Source organism: Oncorhynchus nerka, linkage group LG25 (genome assembly GCF_034236695.1).
Source record: "Oncorhynchus nerka isolate Pitt River linkage group LG25, Oner_Uvic_2.0, whole genome shotgun sequence".
NCBI classification, from domain to species: domain Eukaryota; kingdom Metazoa; phylum Chordata; class Actinopteri; order Salmoniformes; family Salmonidae; genus Oncorhynchus; species Oncorhynchus nerka.
Window position 1 is genome coordinate 44088044 of NC_088420.1, and position 23306 is coordinate 44111349.

Consider the following 23306-nt stretch of genomic DNA (forward strand, 5'->3'; position numbering starts at 1 on the left):
CCTTCTGTGTACGGCCACCACGCCCATCCCCAGCCATTGTCAGAGCTTTGTAATTACAGGGCAGGGCTGTGCAGTTAAAAATACAGGGACAGAGCCATCCGTGTCACAGGTCCATGTAGGTCAATAGGCCGGCTGGTTAGAGGGCAGGGAAAGCCAGGCATCCCTAATTATGGGTTGCAAGGTACTGTGTGTGCGTATGTGTTTGTTTTTGTGACTGTGCGTATGTGTATGCGAGACAGAGAGATAGGGTAATTAAATCAAGTCCTATATCAATTCAGTGAAATTACTGAATTGTCTTGCACACACACACGCGCGCACACACACACACACACACACACACACACACACACACACACATACACAAACACCCTCAAGCACATGCACACATATACACACACGTGTAGACACACACACACAGAGGAAAGGAACTAAAGCAGGTGTAGGTGTTAATGTGACCCCGGGCAGCTCCATAACAACATTATGTCTGAAGGCGAGGTCAAGCTTTTGCAAAACACATCATATGATGATGTGGTTGGTGACACTTTGCTTCTTAATAGTCCAATGTCTTGAAAACTTGACTGCTAACATGACCGAAAAATTGGGACTGTATCAACAGTGGAATAATGAAAGAAATACCAAAAGATAGTTTTTGAGTGGATTTTACAGTTTACATGATCTTATTAAACTTTCTTTAGCCTCCCTTTAACCAATCATGTGCAACTAGTAATGTTACCTACTGGCTATTACAGCTGCTCTTACTTACTTATTTAGTGAAAGAAAGAATCTGTTAATGGCCCAAAATGTTTTATTGCCAGGCAAAATAACAGTTGGAATGTTCATCAAGAAGACCAGTGAACTACAGTATTTGAATGGGTAAATACCCACATTCATTGCCTTTTTCGTTGGTGTGTGATTATTTTCTCTCCCTGTCCCCAAATGATCCCTAAGTACAGAAAGCGCACGCGGTCAGTCACCATGGGTAGGTGTGTGACTTTTGCCAGCTGTCTATGGTACTCCGCTGGGGAGCAGGAGAGTCACAGACTTCCCTAGGACGGGGTGGGGCACCCCTTCACAGTACACAAGCGCAGCATTTTACTTGCTCTCTCCCTGAAATGTTGGTTTAGGTAGGGGGGGGGAGGGGGATGAGGAGATGTGGGGGGGCTTCTTGGCTAACAGGCCCAGAAATGACATTCTGCCGCTAACTTTGAGCTGCTTCTGGTCTAACCTCAAACGAATGAGTGGAGGGCCAAAGTAAACCAGGATATAAGCAGTGTCTGGGATGCCTGAGGGAAAGGAAACAAACGTCCCCTGCCCTCCTCACTGTCTAAAGGCCTACTGACTAATCCCCTGATATTGCTCCATGAGCTAAACCTGCGTCCCTCCTCAACCGGCCGAACAGTCTAGCATTGTGTCGCTGTTCTTTTGGGCTTTTACATGATTCACTCATTGGCAATGTGTGTCCAGCATTGAATCCTCTCCTTCCTCAGAACCCACAGTGTTCCTCAGAACAAGAGCACAATGTTTCACTAACATGGCCAGATGCATTTCGGCTCTTGCAATATGTTTTGTGTGTGACATACCTTTTGTGATAGTATTCCAGTCAGATCCACTCAGTAGACACTATCTTACGGTATGCACAGAGCTAAGCCTTGTCGATAAAAGTATATTGATCTATTTCATAGCTATATGAGTTTTATATCTATTGACCATGACAGTGCACTGCGTGATTAGTTGAATTGCCGTGGTGGTTTTCAGATGTATCTGGACAACTTGAAATGGGTTTATAATGTGCCTGTATACTGTACAATGTGTCTTTATGCCTTGTGTGGTAGTACTGAGGCAAAACTGTGGCAATACTGCTCTCTCCTGGCAACAGCTGGAAAATAGATTTTTACTGAATCACTCACCTCTCATCCTGCTCTGTAGGTTTACTAAAGCTAATATCCCTGCTGACTTGTGTACCTGTACTGTTCTTTGTTCTACAAATAGTTATGCAACTGTTCACATGAATGAATGAATTAATTAATGAATGCTGGTCAATGATTGATTATTATTATTTTATTTATTCTGGAGGTAGCATTTTAGTATCCAACAACATACATTTCTAGAAATGCATTTAGAAGGGCAATTGTCATGCTTTTTTAATGGAATGCAACTTGAACGAAAGCAAAATGATGTAAAATATGTTTCAGAAATCTGACCCCCTCTTTCTCCTCTCTGTCTCTGCAGGACTCCCAGACGGTAAATTGACAGATTGGTGGTCCACGATGAGAGCGGAGAGATAATCGCGCAGAGAGCCGCCCTCCCATCCCTGCCGTTTGTGCCAATGGAAGCAGCGTATTGATCCATACTCCCAGACTCATCATGACTCTGCCTCACAGATAGCATCTCTGAGGACCAGGCCTGCCCAGCAAGCCTCGCCTGCACCATGGCAGGAGAGACTCAGCACACGTACGCTGTCAAAAAGCTGGATGCTGAGTTCAAACTGCAGGATGAGGGTACTGCACTGGAGCAGTACAGTAGCAGTGAGAAAGCCACAAAAGAGTCTTCAGAGCACTTCTCAAGTTCGGACGTGGAGGAGAGGACAATCAGCAGAGGGGCCAAGTTTGTAGACAAGGACAGAGACTATACTCAGCAGCGCGAGGCTGTGATCCGACCTCAGCAGGCGGGGAAAATAGACTTCAAGTCACTGCAGAACAAGCCTAAGTTCGCCAGCAACAGGACGTGGCCCAGTGGCAAAGGCAGCCCCCAATCCCCCAGCGGAAAGAACCGGAGCCGAGACAAGGGTAAGAGGTCAGGGAAGTCGGAGCGCGGTAACCCACAGCAGCTATACAGACTCAGCATCACCAACCCACGCTCTAACCCTACAATCGGCATCGCCTACCCACAGCAGAAGGTCTCGCCACCCAAGAAGCTGGAGGCCAGTCGAGGCCCTGTGTCGGGCAGCTACAGGTTCCACGTGCCCAGTATACCAGAGCGAGAGGCCGAGCTGCAGCAGGAGGAGCTCAACTACAGCCGCTGCTTTCAGGAGACCTCCTCCAATCTCACCTCCCCAAGCTATACCTCACAGGCACTGGGAACCACAGGTGGGTCATCCACCCACCAGCAGCCACCCCAGCAGCAGCAGCAACCAGGCCCAATGGAGAACAATAATAACACACAGCCAAGCGGCCAGCTGCTCTTCCCAGACTTTCAGTTGAGTGGCTCCAATGACTGGCAGTCTCCAGAGAGGACTTTTAATGGTTCTAACTATGGGATTTCCTCACAAAAATCCACAGTTCTCTCGGAGGTGAACAAGGCAAATGGCAGCTTTCTGCCATTTCAGTACGGATACCTCTTATTGGAAGACTCAAACCCAGACCCTTTTCCCTGTGATCAGAACCCCCAATCCCAGGACTATATAGACTCCTCTTTGACTCCTGCCCAGGTGACTCTTAACTCTTTTACCTTTCAGACATCTGGGGAGGGTCAGGAGGGGGTTCAGAATAACACTCAATTCAACAGTGACCAGCGACAGGACAGGTCTTCCTACCCCCATCCTCCACAGCCACCACAGTACCTGCAAGCACCACAAGGGGCCGCGTCCTCTATGCACTGCACCAGGGGCCTGAGTGAGGACTCAGCTAGTAATGAGAGCTCTGGCTCTATCTCCCAGCAGTCAGATCAGGGTAAGAGTTCCCTGCCAGATAGCACGGACCCTTTCGTCCAGGCAGACAATCGGGATGTAGCCCTCACTTCAGGGAGCAAGAGGAGTTGCCACCCCAAAGACAGTGCTGCCAGCCAGAGAACACACATTCAAGCCAGTGTACACCATGCCAGAAATATTGCACAAGGTCCAAACTCCCAAATGCACTTTTCAAACAAAGCCTACAACAGCAGCCCTCCACTCAATAGCATCCACATGAGCTCTGTGCCTTTTGACAAAAGCGTCAACACCAAGCCCCATAGTAGGTTACCACACTCATGGGAGGGACCGAATAAGACCTTTTCACCAGCAGACCAAAACACTATGGCTTATCCTAATATGAATGACAAGTTTCAGAACCAGCCAGCCGTCGATCAAAGGCCAAACACATCCAAAAGCAGTAGGATGCCATGGCAGCAGATACGCCTAACTTCTGTCATGCCAAACCAAAACAGGATAGAGTTGTCTAGGCAACAAAGCAACCAAAAGCTCACTTTTTTGGTAACACCCTCTGACTGGCAGGATGACACTAAATCACATAAGAATGGCTCACTGAAAAGCCCCAGCTCCTTCCAAAACAATAGACCTAGTGAAGGTCTTACAAACCCAAGGCAAGAGAGTGTCAAACAGGGCTGCAGTACAATACCACATTTTAAAGTTGAGACAAGTCACGCAAAGGTCTGTGAGTCCAAGAATAAGCCCATATATTTTGGAATGAATCAATCAATACCTGGGGCATCATCAAGTACATATGGATATCCACCATTGCAGGTCCCACCAATGGGACTTATGATGGTGTCACCATATGACTCTCCCTCGCCCTCCCCAATCCATAACCCAGCCTCTAGCAGCACATGTTCCTCACTCTCCCCAGCCTCAACAAGCCCTGTCAACCTCTCTGAGGACAGTCAGATATCAAAGAATGGGCATCCCCCTCCATTTTATCACCAGCACCAACTGAAGGCACAAGGACCCACAGATCACCTCAGCACTAACTCTCACCATTTCCACTCAGACGCCTCCCGTAATCTGCCTTACGCCCCAGAGAGGGAAAAAGATGACATGATGAACTACCTGCAGAATAACGAACACCAAAAGCCTAGTATGGAAGGCAACAAGGGCTATATGGAGGGCTTTGGGGTGGAGCACCACCCCCCTCCACCACCATACTCTGCACATCAACTGTTAGCCACGTCTTTAGCCACGGCAAACCTTGACCAACTGGATGTGCTTCTCACGTGCAAGCAGTGTGATCAGAACTTCACTAACCTGGCCTCCTTCCTTGGCCATAAGCAATACTGTGGACAGCATGCGTTTTCACAGAAAGTGGATGACACCAGAACAACTCCAGGAAGTTCAACACAGTTTCACAATGATATGACAAAAGATCCATCCTCTGGGACCAGTTTATGTCAACGTGTCTCCATGCCAAGGTGTCCAACTGACCTTCACCTGTCTCTGCTGGGGCTCAATAAGAATGGAGAGCTGATGTCTGACAGCGAAACAAAAGGAGATTCTAAGGATGACCCCATGAAACTGAACCTGTTCACTGGGGCAGGTAACATTCCTGTCGCTCTTCCTGACTTGGAGATGGAGGATGCAAAATTAGATAGCCTGATCACTGAGGCTCTAAATGGACTGGGCTATCAGTCAGACAATGCAGAGATTGACAGCAGCTTCATTGATGCATTCACAGATGATGATCCCGCCACTGTCAAAGTATCGTTGAACAGGCAGACTCTGAAAACCAAAGACTCAATGGTCTTTGAGGGCAAAATCAAACAATCTACTGAAAATGATAGGTCTCTGACACAAGGAAAATATCTTTATGACTCAGACAAAGCGAGCCTTCAGACAGAAAACAACCACACAGTAAGCAAACTTGAGGAGACCACTCTGAATTTTGAGCAGGATGAGAAAATCAACATCAAAAAAGAACTCGCTCATATAAATTCAAGGATCGCCTCAGGGGAGAAACCGAGGGAGCACGAAAATAAAGTGAAAGATATAAGAAAGCTGTGCAAGAGTGAAAAGGAAAACACTAACACTCCAAGGTTCCTCTTATCCAGCACATTTTCAGAACGTTGTGGAGTTCGAAGCCTCCGGGATAGCTCTTTGTTGAGTGGCTCAACCTCTTCCCAAGTCTCCTCGGCAAACAGGAGTTGCCCAATCCCAAAGATTACAGCAAGGGAGAATAAAAGGAAAAGGACCGGTGCCGGTACCTGGAGCAAAGAACTCATCCACAAAATAGTTCAACAGAAAAACAAGTTACACAAGCTCCATGTAAAAGGCACCAAAAACCTCCAGTTCTCACTGGTGATGGAGAGATTGACGCCCACAGTGCCAAACCCTACATTTGGGGAGTACGACTATGTCTCAGACTCCGATGACGAGTCTGAGCCTGTGAAGATAGCAAGCCAAGGTCGCCTGAGCCAAAGCAGCCGCTGCAAGTACACCTACACAAAGGAGTGCAAATGGAGGGCTAGGAGTGACAGGGACAGTGCAGCATGGAGGCACGAGTCAAAAGAGTGCTTTGAGGTGAAGAAAGCTGAAGATGTCTCCTTGTCTCTAGAGAAACCTGGCTCTCACCAGAGACTTCGGAGGAGAGGCAGCAGGTCATCCACTAGCAGTGAAGTCAGCACGTCTGTGAGTATCTCCAGCGATGGCATCAACAGCCCCAAAAGCACTGACCGCACAGACTCAGACTGTGAGAAAAGGGTGGAGATCAGGAGGAAAGACTCTTCCGAGCAGAGAACCTACGAGCGATCTCCACAGAAGTCATGCCAAGAGTCTAGCACACAACTAGCACTGACATTCACCAAATCTACTCAGAGGTATAGCGCTGATAAGACTTTCCTCTCTACTAATAAAGACACGTCAATGGCCTTAAGTATCACTAACTCGAACATTGAAGATGTTGATCCAGTATCAGGGCTACTAAAGGTGGGGAGTGCAGTGAAAACCCTTGAGAAATGCAGAAGCACAGACGTGTCCTCAAGGGAGAAGGACGACTCATTTAGCAGAGAAACTGAAACGAAAGCAAGTTCAGACAAAAACACGCCACTGAGGACAGCCGTCAAGATCTCCAAAGGGGAATCAATACATTTTCAGTCTATTAGTTCTGATCTCAAATCACATCAGCTTCAATCAGCACATCCTGCCACGAACAACATGGAAGCACATTCGTATAATAAATTCAAAAAAGATGAAACCATCTCAAAGGAAAAATCTGTACACAAAAGACGGGATAGCGTGGGATGTCAATCTATACAGCCGCATTCAAAGCTATCAGACATTTCTATGTTTGACAAACACAATGAGAGTGTCTATCCAATGAAAGATCCAATGGCTTTCACTAATGACTTAGTCCCCAAGTCCACACCTCTTTGCAGTGCACTCATGGACGAAGTGTGCCTGTCTCCAATTGAACTTCAGGAGCCTCTGACACAGAAAGATACATCAGATCTGATCCCATACCCCCTAGAGCAGGACCAGAGTCTTATGAAGTCTCCTCTCTCATTTGACACATCGTCAATGTTCGGGGACCTCTCAGTGGCAGGATTTGAAAATGGCCTCTACACTGACATTCCATTGCACAAAGAAGGTTTCAACTCCTTAAATACCACCAATGACAAAAAGGAGGTGTTTAGCGCATCATCCTTTCTTTCTCCTTTCTTGGATCAGAGGGACTGGGGCCTTATGGTCGATGTCAGCCCCATGTTACCGGATGAGATATCCCAATACAAAGACGGCTCTGATAAATTAAATGAAAAGAAATCAGATTACAATCATGTTCCTTTGTCTCTGCCAGACAAAATAATAGACTACAGTACAAATCTCAACAGCTGTGCGTCAGAAGATGAGCTAGAGATAAAGAGGATTGTGACCGAGTTGGAAAATCAGCTACAGACAGCCAAGCTGAGTCCACCACTGCTTACTGAGGAGTCCCCAAAGCAGCTGAAGATGAGCAAATTCTCCCCTCTGCGTCTGGACGACGAATCTGAGAATGAAGACACTGGTCTAGATATGGGCTGCCCTGTGCAAAGCATGGCGCTGGCAGTGTCAATAATGCCATCTGACCCACATTCAGAGTCCTTTGCTGAGCATAGTCTACCATGGTCCAGTCCATTTGAGTTTGAGTTGATGGAGGGACAGCATACTCCAACCCATGACGAACCCATTGTCCTTGAACAATTTAGCAAGAAGGATGATCGTGAACACAGTATGACAACTACAACCTCAAATACAGAGAAAGTGAAAGAGCAACTGAAACAGGAGGACCACCGAGATGAAGACATGGATGTTGACAAGAGAACTGACATAGAGACATCTGAGGAGATTCTAGAGAGTAAGACCTATGCCGAAAACCTGATGAAAAGCCTGGAAGTGATATCAGATTCCATTTTCAAAAATGATCCCATAACACCTGAAGAGGAGGAGCCAAACCTCACCTCACGTACAAGCCCAGCACACTTACACAGTGAAAGCCAAACTCCATCTGCTGATGCAGCTGAAGGCGGAGATCATAATGAAATGGTGATTCCTGATGACGCGAATATTAAATCCACACACTTCAGGTCACAGCCTCCTCTCTCTAAAAAAACAGAGCTCCCATCTGATGTAATAAAAGAGATTGTTTCACTCCAGCCAACTGAGTCTCTACCTAACAACGACAGTGGGTCAGAATTCAAAGACATCCCAATCATGAGCAATGTCACTGAGGACAATAGTGTTATAGAAACTGATTATTGCTCAAACACTGAAATGGATAATCAACCAATGGCTGAGGAGACCTGTGAGAACCAGAAGCTAGAGGACTATGGGGATGAAATCCTTGAAGCCAAAAGTGCCCTCCCTGATCATACAGAGCGTCTAGATACTACCATTGATGAGCATACAGAGCTTCTAAAGACTTCCATTGATGAGCATACAGAGCTTCTAGATACTACCGTTGATGAGCATACAGAGCTTCTAGATACTACCGTTGATGAGCATACAGCGCTTCTAGATACTACCATTGACGAGCACCCAGGGCTTCTAAATACTTCCATTGACGAGCACACAGAGATTCTAGATACTTCCACTGATGAACATACAGAGCTTCTAGATAGCACCATTGTTGAGCATACAGAGCTTCTAGATACTTCCACTGATGAGCATCAGGAGCCAGTGGAGGACACCAGTCTCAATGCTAAGTCTGTGAGCCAGCCCTCGAATGGGTCCAACCTAGCAGACCAGGAAATGGATGTCAACTTGGATAATAAGCCTGAAGAGGTAGAAAATGCATCTGAGGAACAATCCATATATGTCCAAAGTAACTGTAAGAGTGTATGTCCCTCACCATCTGCAAATGAACAGACGGAGGACAGCTCAACATGTGTAATGAAGGAAGACAACATTGATTCCAAAAGTACAATACAGAACAAAGTGATAAGTCATACAGTTTCTCTGAGGTGTAGCCCCCCCGTGAATGATAATACCACTCAATCAACCCATGTCTTCGTGGAGACTGTCGCAGTTAAGCCTTGCAGTCCACTGTTGATGGAAACCAATACAGAACATGCTAGCCACACATCACCCTTTTCCAACATTGACTCAGATGATGAAAGCACCATGTTGGTCATTGCTGAGTGTGACAGTGACCTTGACAGTGATGCACACATGGAACATACACCTGAGGACAAAGAAACAGAAATGGAACCTGAATGTGAGGCCAACCATAGACAAAGAGAAACGATTCCAGAAGTTGAAAACATCCAGGAACAAGTTCCCTTACATCTCATGGCATCTCCCCAGCACTCACCATGCAAAGAGGATTTGCAGATGGACGAAAGGCTGGATATTATTCCAGAGGATGCTCCTCCATCCAGTCCTGTTCTACCAGCTTCTCCACACACACCTGTGGACAACTCTAACACACAAGAACAAGAACATCCACAGCCAATCACATGCAATAATATAGATACTATCCCAGCATCAATCCAATCTCCCAAGGAGGAAAATTGTGACGACATAAATGCCAAAGAAGCACTGCATATTGATGACTCATTGACCAGAAGACCTGAGATGGAGTACTCTTTAGTAAGTCCTCCTCAACTGGACTTGGGAATCACAGACAGTAAAATATGTAGCACTGACGCCTGCATTCCTTCCCCTCTACCCTTGACCATTGCAACAGAGGAATCTGAGGCAATGGAGGCCCTTACGAAGAGAGTCTCTGTATCACTGTATGATTTCAAATTAAGCCCACTAAACTACAATTACATTCCAGATGAGCCTCCACAACTGAGTCAGTTCGATTACACTCCTATCTCCCCAGCCAATGTGGATGAGGAGGAACCAGCCATCAAGCATAGCCCCAAGGATGACTGTGAACCTTGTGATCGCAGTGATGACACGACATTGACATCAGACAAAAGACTGTGTGACATAGAGACAGGGGTACGTATGAGTCCAGACCATACAGCCAAGCTAAGTCCACCAGATGAATCTTTGAACAAGAGCAACATCCAAAATGACATAAAATGTCCATCCATTTTACTGGGTCTTCCTTCTCAGAGCACTGCTCCGTCCACTGGCGATTTGGACATTTGCCCGGCTCCCCTTCAAACGATTGATTATTTGGACTTACATGTTGACTTGCTGAAGAGAGTGGATCCAGAGGCCCTGGATATGTATAAGGTCCCTAGTGAGCTGAACACCCTTGCTTTTATAAAGGACATCTCAGATAATCAGCACACGCCCAAACCACTGATCATCTGTGAGAATGAGCCAACCCCATTACCATCAGACCAAACAGAATCACTAACAGTTGAGGAAGGTCAGTGCTCAGTAACCCACCAGCAAGAGGAAGAAACCACCCAGAAAAAGATACATCTGTGTGAGATATGCTCAATGTGTTTCCGGACAGTGCCAGGATTGAAGAGACACAAGGCCATGAAACATTTGATCAGGACTGAAAGAAGCCCAATTTTGGAAAATGCAAATCATCAAGGCAGTCTACACAGTTACCAAACATCCCAGTCTATAGAAACAGGAAATAAAGAGGATCTAGAGCTCCTGGTTCCACACACCTGTTTGCAAACAGAAAGCAATGAGGCTTCTGAGAATCACTGTCCTGTGACAAGTAATAGCTCCTTCGTAGCCAAACAAGGAGAAACAAATTTCATCCTGGAGAACATCGCAAGTGAAACAAATATGGCAGTGCCAGCTGATGACATAGTCCAGCAAATGCCTCCTCAGTTTACAAAAGCGAAGAAAATCTACAAAACACGGAAGAACAGAAACAAGGAAGTGAATGTGAAGCCTGACCCATTCTCTGACGAGCTTCTCAATATATTGAAAACAGACATATTACAGGCTATTACTCCTGAATTCCAAACCCAGGTAAAGCAAGGATGCTGCAAGTCACCTGAGAAACAAGACATAATCCATTATCTTGTTAACCACAAAGTTACAGAGCGGGAGGAAGTCCCGTTTACTGTAACAAGTAACAGTGGCGTTGAACAGATGCCAATGTCTCCAATGGAGCTTACGAATCTGGCTATGGTCTTGACTCAAAGCAACAATGATACAGAAGAGGTGAAAAGCACAAATCTGCCAGAGATCATCAATGGAGTAGCGGAAGTTAGTATGGGAGTATCTGTAAGTAAGGCTATTAGTAGAGAGTATGATATGTCTAGAGAGAATTTGCATGACACAAAAGAGGCATGTGAGCAACAAACTAAAGATGAGAGTAATGCCAAAGAGATACTGGGAGAGGTTGCAGTAAAGATTGAATGTGAGAAAAACAGTGGCCCGACAGACGAGGTGGATAATCTCTCCTGTTTTAAATCTTCTCTTGCAAGCCCTCCTAGACTAAGTGCTGAATTTAATGCTTTTCTTGATGATGAAAGCACATTCTCCCAGTTATTCCCCACTAGAAATGAGGAACTGAAAAGGAAAAAATTTGCAAAGGTTTATGGTAAGAAGAACAAGAAGCAGAAACTATCAACCGATTCACTGTTAGTTCAAGACCATCCTCCTCCTGACCTATATCTCGAAAAGAAAGATGACTATACAGAAAATCAGATAGACCAAACATTTGTCAGCAATCAAAATGACCCTTGTGAATATGAAACAATATCCATTGACGATGCTATCATGTTGAACATGTGTCATAATAGCACATTAAAGAGTGATTCCAAAAAAGTATGTACCATGAAAGGAGACACAACAGACCACAAAGACAATCATGAGAATGGTGTGGACCATGGCAGTGACTTCCTATGCCAACCTGAGAGCACTATCGACAAAGCATCATTGGCATGGAGTGCCTCCAACGACTCTGTTACAGATACTGTGATCTGCTCTGACCAAACTCCCTGTAAACCAGAAGCCCCAACCCCACCATGTCCACTTCCTATTATAGCCTCTTCTGCACCTTATCCTGGAGAGCCATGTGCTACAGACAACGTGTCTCCTTTCCACAGCATTGACATCCCAAACCTCAATACCACATTCCAGCTACCAGAAATTCAATTATTTGACTCCAACAAGGACATCCCATTAGAAAGACCCATTGCCACTGATTATGCGGAGACCAGAGACACTGCAAAGGCCAAGAAGCTCACAGAACACAGGGGAAGGAAACGACAAGAGGGCAGCGTGAAGATCAAGGACAAACAGTACAAGTGCAAGGTGTGCTTCACCTGGTTCCTTACCCTGGGGGAGCTCAACTTCCACAAGTTATCCCACAACCCCTCTCCACCTCCCACCTGCTACATGTGCGTCCAGCGCAAGTTCAGCTCCCGGGAGCAGCTGAGGGACCACCTGAGGGAGAAACACGCCAAGAACAAGGCCGGCATCTGGACCTGTGGCATGTGCCTGAAGGAGATATCAGACGTGTGGATGTACAATGAGCACTTACGGGAACATGCCACGCAGTTTGCCCGCAAGGGCCAGTCACACAGCGCTATCCTGGGGAGTCTGCCGGGATCTGGCATGCAGGAGTCAGCCGTGAAGAACTTCATCACCTCCATCATGCAGCGCCGCCCCAGCAAGGCCAGCAGAGAGACCAGTAAGGTCTCCAACAAGGAGAAACTAGCCGTAGTAGAAAACACAGAGCAGGTGAAAACTACAGAGGTAGCTCAGCCCAAAGTTGTCAAGCCTAAAGGGAACAGTGAAAAAGTGGGGAAACCGAGCACGCTGACACCAGTTGAGGTTCTGCACAATACAGAGCCAGTGCCAAAGAATGTGGAGATGCACCCCAACTGTAAAGATCCCTCGAGAGACTGCCACCACTGTGGCAAGCAGTTCCCCAAACCCTTCAAGCTTCAGAGGCATCTGGTTGTGCACAACTTAAATAAGATTTTTCTGTGCCACAAATGCCCAGTAACCTACCAGGAGCCACAGGAACTAAAATATCACCTGAAGAATGAGCATGAGGAGGTGGATGAGCTTGACTCAAAGCATACCACCCTCTACACCTGTGAGCTGTGTGCAGATGTCATGCATGTGATCAAGAAATCTTTCATCTGCAGCACCTGTAACTACACCTTCTCTAAGAAAGAGCAGTTTGACCGACACATGGAAAAGCACTTGTCAGGAGGGAATAAGATCTTCAAGTTTAGAGGCGTTCTCAGACCTATCAAGACATCTCCCTCCAAAGAGAACGATGAGTGTGAATTGCCAGCGAACAAAAAGAGAAAAATCCTTACTGACATTCTACAAGAGAACAGCTCTGACAGTGGCATCGCCAGCATAGCCTCACTGCACTTACATAAGAGTGCTGAGATGCCAGTTCTGAAACTCTCTGTACACACAACAGAGGACTCTACACAGACCAGTGCAGGTGAATATCATACTGAAAATTATGCCAGTGTGAAGACCGAGGACATGGCTGAGGAATACTCTGACATGCTGGTAGAGCTGGAGCATTGTACGTTTCACCTGGGCTCGGAATGTCTCTCAACTGCTACACCCAAAACAGAGGACATTGATCCCAGTCCTTCTCCTAAGCTGCCTGTTAGAGACATTGGTGAGGCCGATGGCAAATCATTCACAGAGCCATGTGATGTGAAGGAAGAGCATGATCCACTTGAGAGCAGTATAGCTGAAAAGGAAAAGGAGTGCTTTGCCAAAGCCAAGCAGAGCACTCCTGAGAGCAGCATACAGACTACCACAGCAGAAGCTGAAAAGAAGACACAGAGGACAGATTCCATGGCATCGGATGAGGAGTTGTATGTTAGTTTCCGCGAAAACCTGATCAACAGCTCAATGACACCCGATACACATGATATCCACCGTCCTCCTACAAAGCATAAATCATCTACCATTGTGATGGACCAAATGAGGGAGGGTGAGTTGGGGCAACAGACAACCAGCCGTCACAGCCATGACAACAAGCAGAATGACAAAACCTCCACACCCAAGCCCAGTGAAAACACTAAACACAGCTCCAACAATAGTCTCGGGGCCATGGAGTCAACACCAGTCCACCACACTAAGATCACTTCCCAGGGCCCGGCATCCAATGAGGACAAAGACTCTGTGAGAAGAGAACAGAAGAAGAGGAAAGAGATGAGGACACCTCACAGTTTACAGAGAGTCTCCTCGTCTGCCACGCGGGAGAACCTCGCTGCCGACGTCAAGACCAAAAATAAGTTCCGTCCCAGCAAGTGCGAGAGTCCGGCAGTTCACAGGAAATCAGATGGCTCCAGCGAATACCCGGTGCTCTCTTCAGTGAAAGAAGATGTGGTCAGCAACAAAATAGTCTCCAAGCACAAAACATCAGGGAGTCTAGGCCTTCAAGCAAAGAGAAGCTCCCTCGATAACTGCACGCCAAGGAAAGCAGAGATGGTGCATCATATTAATGGGGATTACAAAGCCAAAAAAGGGCCTCTTGGACGGCCTCTTCATTACCCAGTTTCTAAAGTGTCAGCGCCTCCTATGAACAATTCCTTGAATAAGTCTAGGCCAAAGACAGGGGTGAGGTCCATGGAGAGCCACTCCTATAGGACAGCAGAGTCTCAGAACAACCTCCTGAGCCAGCTGTTTGGCCAAAAGCTCACCAGTTTTAAGATTCCTTTGAGGAAGGACACTTCAGAACCAATAAACTGATTGTGGGAAGGATCTGTGGGATAGAAAACAAAGAGACTGAATAGTTGTTCACGTTATTGATGATCAAGACAATTCATGACCATGAATGAGATTGCATGGCTCTCTGTGAAATGTTTGTCTAAATACTTATGTTGTCACTTTATGTCTTCTTCTCTTGTGAGGAATAATGGCAGAGATAATTTTATTAATCTAGAATGAAAATGCTAGTAGGGCAAATCATTGACTAATTCCTGCTATTCTTAGGTTGAACATTATCTTTTTCAGAGACTATATTTCATTAAAAAAATACAAAAAGAATACTTGAAAATAAAACAGATTTTTTTCCTTCTTTTTTTTTTACAGCTAATGCATGTCAGTTTCACAGTTTCATAGAGAATATTGCTTTTTTTAATGCAACAATGTCATTCCAACGGACTTGGACTATGTCAGTGCACCTTTTGTATATGCTTCTCCAAAAATGACTCTTTTTGTATTTTTACCTTACTGTACTTCATTGACATTCATTATATTAGCTTTTGTATAAACATGAATTGGTGCTATGTTATTCTTTATCGTAATGTGAACGCCAATGTCCTCTAACTGAAGGGAACATGAGATCTGTAGCAGTTGCATTCATCCAACCGTTTGTGCTGGTTCTCTGTAGTTTCTTTAAAAAATTGTCAAAAAAAAAAAAAGAAAAAGACTGTGTAAAACCTCCTCCAACAAAGTATTCATCTGTACATCCTTAGGAAAGAAAATTAGGAAACCTTGCATCTGTACAAACTCAGGTGCATCCAAGGACTATTCACAGTCCTGAGACCTGTTTTAGGAGCTCCTCCCATGCACTGATATTACCACACAAAACACACACTCAGTCCTCCGTGTCTGTCCTCCAACTGTTTAATTATGAATATTATTTACTAAGACAAAAAAGGTGCTTTATCTTGTTTATATGTATCTTATATTGTATTATATTGTAGGTAGAAGATATCCTGGTGCAATGCTCAATGTCAAAGTTTTATTTTAATAATGTGCAACAGAATCAGAGAGAGAGAGAGAGAGAGAGAGAGAGAGAGAGAGAATACATGGAAATGCAATGCCTCTTGTATTGTAAAGTGGTTCACTTAGTGCCTCTTTTAAAGTTGGTTATTAAAAATATGCATTGGTTTCTCCATGCTTGTTTCTTCCTTTTGTTTATGGCATCTTCTGCAAATGTTCCAACATCCATCCCTGCAGACCCCCGCTGTCACCACAACATCATAAATTGAAAAACGGTGAAGGCCGTTTGTGCCTGGAAGCAAAAAGAGGTGCACCGACAACCGTAACAGCCTCTGACTCACTCTTCTCTGAACACTTCAATGAGCTGCTAACTCATTATCTGAAGGAAGAGCACAAATGTAGCCTTACTACAGGGAACATGAAACCAGAAGCAGGAAACATTCATCAAACCATATGTACCAGGCATATGGGACATTGTAAAGCAGGCCAACTAGGACTGGAACACTTCCATTTTTTCTCTCTCCTCGTGCTGCCTTCATGAAGCTCTTTCACCGTGTGTTAAGTGGCTTCTATCCCTACATAAGCCCAATCTGACATCATATAGGAATAAAAAGCCATAGGACACAGCGGCAGATAGAGACACAGGAGGTGGGGCTGGGTGGAGGGGGGGGGTCTCCGTCCTCCTCACGTCATCCACGGAATGACCCAGCAACCTGAGAGTGTCGAGGGAACGAGAAAAGAGACGGATGATAGATGGTGGGAGGGAAGGTAGACAGACAAGAAGAGAAGTGAGAGGTTATTTTCTCATTCAAGGACCTCAGAGCTCAAAGAGGACAGCTTCTGGGGAATACAATAGACATGCTTCTGAGTGTTATAAAGAGGCTGTGGTTCTCTCGCACACCATTGTTGTGTCCCAGAGGAGAATGTGATGACTTTACCGTGATAGAGTCAGGAAGGTCAGTGTGTTTAGATGGATTGCATTCCATTGTTTGCGTATGTGTCCCTGTTGTATGTGGACTGTTACATTCATCCAATGGGATTCTCAGTAGGTCTAGTGATCCACTCAGCATGCCTCCTTCACTTTGCAAGTGGTCCATTCAATACACAACAAGAAGCTCTAGCCTATCCCATCTGCTCATTTGGACACGTTGGTTCATTGGTCAATCGCAAGTCTACATTTTATGTGGTGAATTTATATTGCAATACCATCCAATTATTTTGGCCATTATGTCATCAAAAGCCTGCAAAGTCAGGATGCCAAGTAGTTTGTTCTCTATGTGTAGGTGCATCCAAAGGTTAATAAGAAATCATCCACATCAAAACATGAATCATATCCCGTGTCAAAATGATGCACATGACTTCAGCAGAACATGTGTGCCATATGAATCACGTAATAGGACCGTTGAAAATGCAAGGAAATGTGTTTGTCAAATTAAGCTGTCAAAATTGTGACATGGGCACACTGACATGCATCATACTCGGCTGTTATTTTTGGTAGTCTGTGTTTAGTTCATTGACATTCTAATACAAAAGCTCTGCACATGCTATGTACAAAACCATATGAACACCTGCTCTTTCCATGACAGACGGACCAGGTGAATACAGGTAAAAGTGATGATCCCTTATCACTTGTTAAATCCACTTCAATCAGTGTAGATGAAGGGGAGGAGACAAGTTAAAGAAGTTTTTTAAGCCTTGAGACAATTGAGACATGGATTGTGTCTGTGTGCCATTCAGAGGGTGAATGGACAAGACAAAATATTTAAGTGCCTTTGAACAGGGTATGGTAGTAGGTGCCAGGCGTACTGGTATGTGTGTCAAGAACTGCAAAGCTGCTGGGTTTTTCCCGCTCAAAAGTTTCCCTTGTGTATCAAGAATGGTCCACCACCCAAAGGACATCCAGCCAACTTGACACAACTGTGGGAAGCATTGGAGTCAAAATGAACCAGCATCCCTGTGGAACGCTTTCGACACCTTGTAGAGTCCAGGCTGTTCTGAGGGAAAAAGGGGGTGCAACTCAATATTAGGAAGGTGTTCCTAACATTTTGTACAATCAGTGTATAAATCAACTTCAAATGTGTTCCTAAGGTTTTGTACACTCAGTGTACTTATTGACTATATTACCTTAATGATGTCCTTAGATTGATTGGACTCATTCGGAATCTACAGGTGTCCTCCGTTGCTTCTGGTCAGCAACTGTGGGTCGATGAACACACAATTAAGGAGGAAACCAAGTAGCCTACTTTTCATCACAATCTAGCCTAGAAACGTGTCAAATAGAATGTGCGAGCGCCGCACACTGCTGTCAGGCGTCCTCGTATCGTCTGGTCTAGGAGGGAATTCTCCAGAGGCGCAGTGATGCAGGAGCATGACAGGAGCGCTTTGCACTTTGAAATAGAGTGACATTATCAGTAAGTTCTGGCCTTGAAATAGCATTGCATTTCTCTCTCTCGCTTGCTCGCTCAGTCTATCCTTTCTCATTTGATCTGCCACTCTCATTCTCTCTTTTTCCCTTTCTCATTTGATCTGCCACTCTCCCTATATTTCTCTCTCTCCCTATATTTCTCTCTCTCCCTATATTTCTCTCTCTCTCTCCCTCTGTCAAATGTCTACACTCTGTTCCTCTACCTCTCCCCCATTCTCTCTAATATATATATATCTCTCATCACTAATTCTCCCCTTCCTCCTCTCTCTCTCGCTCCCTCTCTTCTACTTTACTCTTGCTCACTTCCCATTTTCTCCATTTACTCTTTCTCCGTTTTTCTCTTCCTCTCTTCCCCTGCCCATGTCTACCTGTTGCTCTCACTCCCTTTTATCCCTCTCCATCTTATCTTCTCTGACTCTATTCCCTTCACTCCCTCTTCCGTTTTGTCTCTCCCACCCTCTTCCACCACCTCCTCCCTCCTTGACACACTCGACCCTCTCCAATTTGCCTACCGCCCTGACAGATTCACGAGCAAGGCAATCGCCATTGCACTGCATACTGCCCTTACCCACTTGGACAAAAGGATTGCATATGTGAGGATGCTGTTCATCGACTACAGCTCGGCCTTCAATACTATAGTGCCCTATAAGCTCATTACAAAGCTCACAGCCCTGGGTCTGAACTCCTCCCTATGCAACTGGGTACTGGACCTCCTAACGGCCTCGATTCCATAAGGGTGCGTCCTCAGTCCCCTCCTGTACTCGCTGTATACCCACGACTGGGTGGCCTCAGCCAGTTCCAACTCCATCATCAAGTTTGTTGACGACACAACAGTAGTAGGCCTGATTACTAACAACGACGAGACAGCCTACAGGGAAGAGGTAGGCACTCTGACTGTGTGGTGCCAGGAAACCAACCTCTCTCACAGCGTTAGCGAAACAAAGGGGCTGACTCTGGACTTCAGGAGGAACCAGGCTGGACACACCCCCATCCTCATCAACGGGGCCGCTGTGGACAGGGTCAATAACTTTAAATTACTCAGCATAGAGAAGCTGAAATGGTCTAACCACGCGGACACCATGGTGAAGAAGACGCGACAGCGACTCTTCAACCTCAGGATGCTGAAGAAATCTGTCCTGTCCCCGAGGACCCTCAGTGTTCTACAGTAGCACCATCGAGAGCATACTGTCGGGCTGCATCACAGCCTGGTACCGTAACTCCACCGCCGTGGACCGCAAGGCGCTTCAAAGGGTAATACGTGCACCCGAAACACCATTGGTTGAACACTGCCTGGCCTAGAGGACACCTACAACACCAGGTGTCGCAGGAAGGCCAAGAAGATCATCAGGGTCCCCAGCCACCCGAGCCATGCCCTGTTCTCCCCGCTTCAATCACTCAGACGGAGGAAGTACAGGAGCATCATGGCAAAAACTGGAAGACTGGAAAATAGTTTTTACCCTCAGACTATCAGGCTGCTGAATAGCCACCACTAGTCAGTTTTCCTGCTCCCCCCGCTACTCACCCTATGGTCTTTCCGCCTCACTACCACCCCTATGGTCATTCCCCCCCGCTACTCCCCCTATGGTCATTCCCCCGCTACCCCCTATGGTTGTTCCCCCTGCTACTCACCATATGGTCCCCCCCCGCTACTCCCCTATGGTCATTCCCCCTCTACTCCCCTTTTTGGTCATTCCCCCGCTACTCCCTCTATGGTCCCTCCCCCGCTACTCACCCTATGGTCATTCCCCCGCTACTCCCTCTATGGTCCCTCCCCCGCTACTCACCCTATGGTCATTCCCCCGCTACTCCCCTATGGTCATTCCCCCGCTACTCCCCCTATGGTCCCTCCCCCTGCTACTCACCCTATGGTCATTCCCCCGCTACTCCCCTATGGTCCCTCCCCCCACTACCCTCCTATGGTCGTTCCCCCCGCAACCCCCCTACTCCCCTTTTTGGTCATTCCCCCGCTACTCCCCTATGGTCATTCCCCCGCTACTCCCCTATGGTCCCTCCCCCGCTACTCACCCTATGGTCATTCCCCCGCTACTCCCCCTATGGTCCCTCCCCCGCTACTCACCCTATGGTCATTCCCCCGCTACTCCCCCTATGGTCCCTCCCCCCGCTGCTCACCCTATGGTCATTCCCCCCGCTGCTCCCCCTATGGTCATTCCCCCCGCTGCTCCCCCTATGGTCATTCCCCCCGCTGCTCCCCCTATGGTCATTCCCCCGCTGCTCACCCTATGGTCATTTTCCCCCGCTGCTCCCCTATGGTCATTCCCCCGCTGCTCACCCTATGGTCATTTTCCCCCGCTGCTCCCCTATGGTCATTCCCCCCGCTGCTCACCCTATGGTCATTCCCCCCGCTGCTCCCCCTATGGTCATTCCCCGCTGCTCCCCTATGGTCATTCCCCCGCTGCTCCCCCTATGGTCATTCCCCCGCTGCTCACCCTATGGTCATTTTCCCCCACCCCACCCCAAAATACTTTTACTCTGCCCCCACCACAACGACATTCATCACTGTAGCAGTTGTTAATATGTATATTATAGACTTTTTTTATTATAATTTGTACCCCCTCAATGGTCATGATGCTCCCCCTATGGTCATTCCCACAAACCCCTAAACAGTCTTTCCTCTGCCTCCACCCCTATGGGAATGTAATTATTAATCACTGCTACAGTTATGATGTATACACTGCTATTTCTATCGTTGTTTTTTATTACCATTTCTATTATTTTCTATTATTCTAGTCCTGCATGTTGGAGCTCGGAGCCTAAGATTTTCACTGTACCCTGCAATCCCTGTACATGTGATTAACAAACACTCTGAATCTCTCTCTCTCTCTTACTCATAATCCTCATCCTTTCCTCCCCAATCTCCCCTCCCTCTCTTGCTCCTTCCCCTCCCCTCTCTATCTTTCCCTGCTCTCCTACCCTCCTTCCCCTCTTTTCTTCCATCCTCTCCTACCCTCCCTCCCCTCTTTTCTTCCCTCCTCTCCTACGCTACCTCCCCTCTCTATCTTTCCCTCCTCTCCTCCCCTCCCTCCCTCTCTATCTTTCCCTCCTCTCCTCCCTCCCTCCCCTCTCTATCTTCCCTCCTCTCCTACCCTCCCTCCCCTCTTTTCTTCCCTCCTCTCCTCCCCTCCCTCCCCTCTCTATCTTTCCCTCCTCTCCTCCCCTCCCTCCCCTCTCTATCTTTCCCTCCTCTCCTCCCCTCCCTCCCCTCTCTATCTTCCCTCCTCTCCTCCCCTCCCTCTCCTCTTTTCTTCCCTCCTCTCCTCCCCTCCCTCCCCTCTCTATCTTTCCCTCCTCTCCTCCCCTCCCTCCCCTATCTTCCCTCCTCTCCTACCCTCCCTCCCCTCTTTTCTTCCCTCCTCTCCTCCCCTCCCTCCCTCTCTATCTTTCCCTCCTCTCCTACCCTCCCTCCCCTCTCTATCTTTCCCTCCTCTCCTACCCTCCCTCCCCTCTCTATCTTTCCCTCCTCTCCTACCCCCTCCCCTCTTTTCTTCCCCTCCTCTCCTACCCCCTCCCCTCTTTTCTTTCCTCCTCCCCCTCCCCTCTTTTCTTCCCTCCTCTCCTACCCCCTCCCCTCTCTTTTCTTCCCTCCTCTCATACCCCCCCTCCCCTCCCCTCCCCTCTCTTTTCTTCCCTCCTCTCGACCTCTTCACTCCTGTCTTTCTGGCGGTATGGTATGTTTGGCTGCTGGCTGCTGTCTGGCTGCCGCTGAGGGAGGTTGGGAGATTGGGGCTAGATAAAGACGGGCTGCTGGTCAGCGGTAATGACATAAAGGCTGAGGGGCGAAGAGGTCGCCTCTATCGGGATTTTATGGCTCCAGCCTTAACAGATAAAGAAGGAGGGAGGGAGGGAGGAGGGGGAGGGAGGGAGGGAGGGAGGGAGGGAGGGCGGTAGCGTGAAGGACAGAATGAACCAAACGATCCATCTGCATCATTCTCTGCATCGGAGAGAACCCTTCCTACATCACAAGCATAGAGGTTTATGATGTTTTTCTATCAGGATGTTGTCTCTGAAATTACCACAGTGTTTTAAAAACACACAGAGAATAACGTATGAATAATGCAATACAAACAAGTTCCCCCGGCATGAACAAAGGAGACAAAGGAGTCTTTGAAAACTAACTCAGCCCGACAACCATCAAAACCACTATCTGCACCTTTAGAATTTTCATACAGGGGGAGTAGATGAGTAACTACACAGGAAAAGCTACCTTGGGACTCACACCTGAAAACAGGAGTTAAAGTAAGTAGGTCATTTACAGCAGTATAACATAAAAATGAACAAGGAGATACAGCCTATGAATAAACAGATGAAGGTAGTAACAAAAAGAAATAGAGCAACATCAAGTCAGCATAGTTTCTTGGAACACAGAACAATAAAAACATATTAGGGCCCAGCCAGATATCCATTAGATCTTCTATTTAACAGAATCTCAGTGGGGAGCCTGGTGTCCTGCAGCGCCTATGGGGCCTTTATCTACAAGAACATTTGTAATTTTCCCAGTTACTTACAGCACAGGAACAGACAGTGCACAATAGCTAATAGTGGTTGTTTGATGTTCCAGATTTAGCAGGAGAAATAAACGGGGTTGCGATGCAGGGGCTATGTACATAAAGCAATCGCCTCGTGCTTCGCCTGGCCTCTGTGTTTGTGTGTGTGTGTGTGCTTGTATGTGCCTGACTGAAACAGTTGGCGCTGAACAGCTTGTTTCCACAGAAGTGTTGCCCTAATATGTATGGTAATCTGACATTTTCTATAAAGGTTCCAAGATAAATTGTTTGTTAACCGTTTAGTTGTCCAAAATAACAATGTTTGGATGACTCTTTGAATATTTATTTGAAGTTTAGCCTACTGATATTTATTGCTATTCCAACAGTTTTCAGGCAGTGTGGAACCTCTGTGGAAGATTCCACATTTAAAACATCACAACTACAGACTTGGGTTCAAATACAATTGTACTTGAGTATCTGGTATATAAAATACTGGTCGAATCAACATTGTTTCAACGTTATTTGTCAACGTATTGTGATGTGGAATCTATGTTGAAAATACATTGGATTTTCAAAAGGTCATCATTGACAAACTGTTGTTTTGGTGGTGAAACTT

General features: G+C 46.6%; 1 protein-coding gene across 1 annotated transcript; it reads left to right on the plus strand.

The window, feature by feature from the left end:
- Window positions 1-2241: 2241 nt before the first annotated feature.
- Window positions 2242-15936, plus strand: LOC115109543 (uncharacterized). The gene has a single exon (XM_029634537.2). It carries the CDS (start codon window positions 2429-2431, stop codon window positions 14783-14785), a length of 12357 nt encoding a protein of 4118 aa, XP_029490397.2. The 5' UTR covers window positions 2242-2428; the 3' UTR covers window positions 14786-15936.
- The last annotated feature ends 7370 nt before the right edge of the window (window positions 15937-23306 follow it).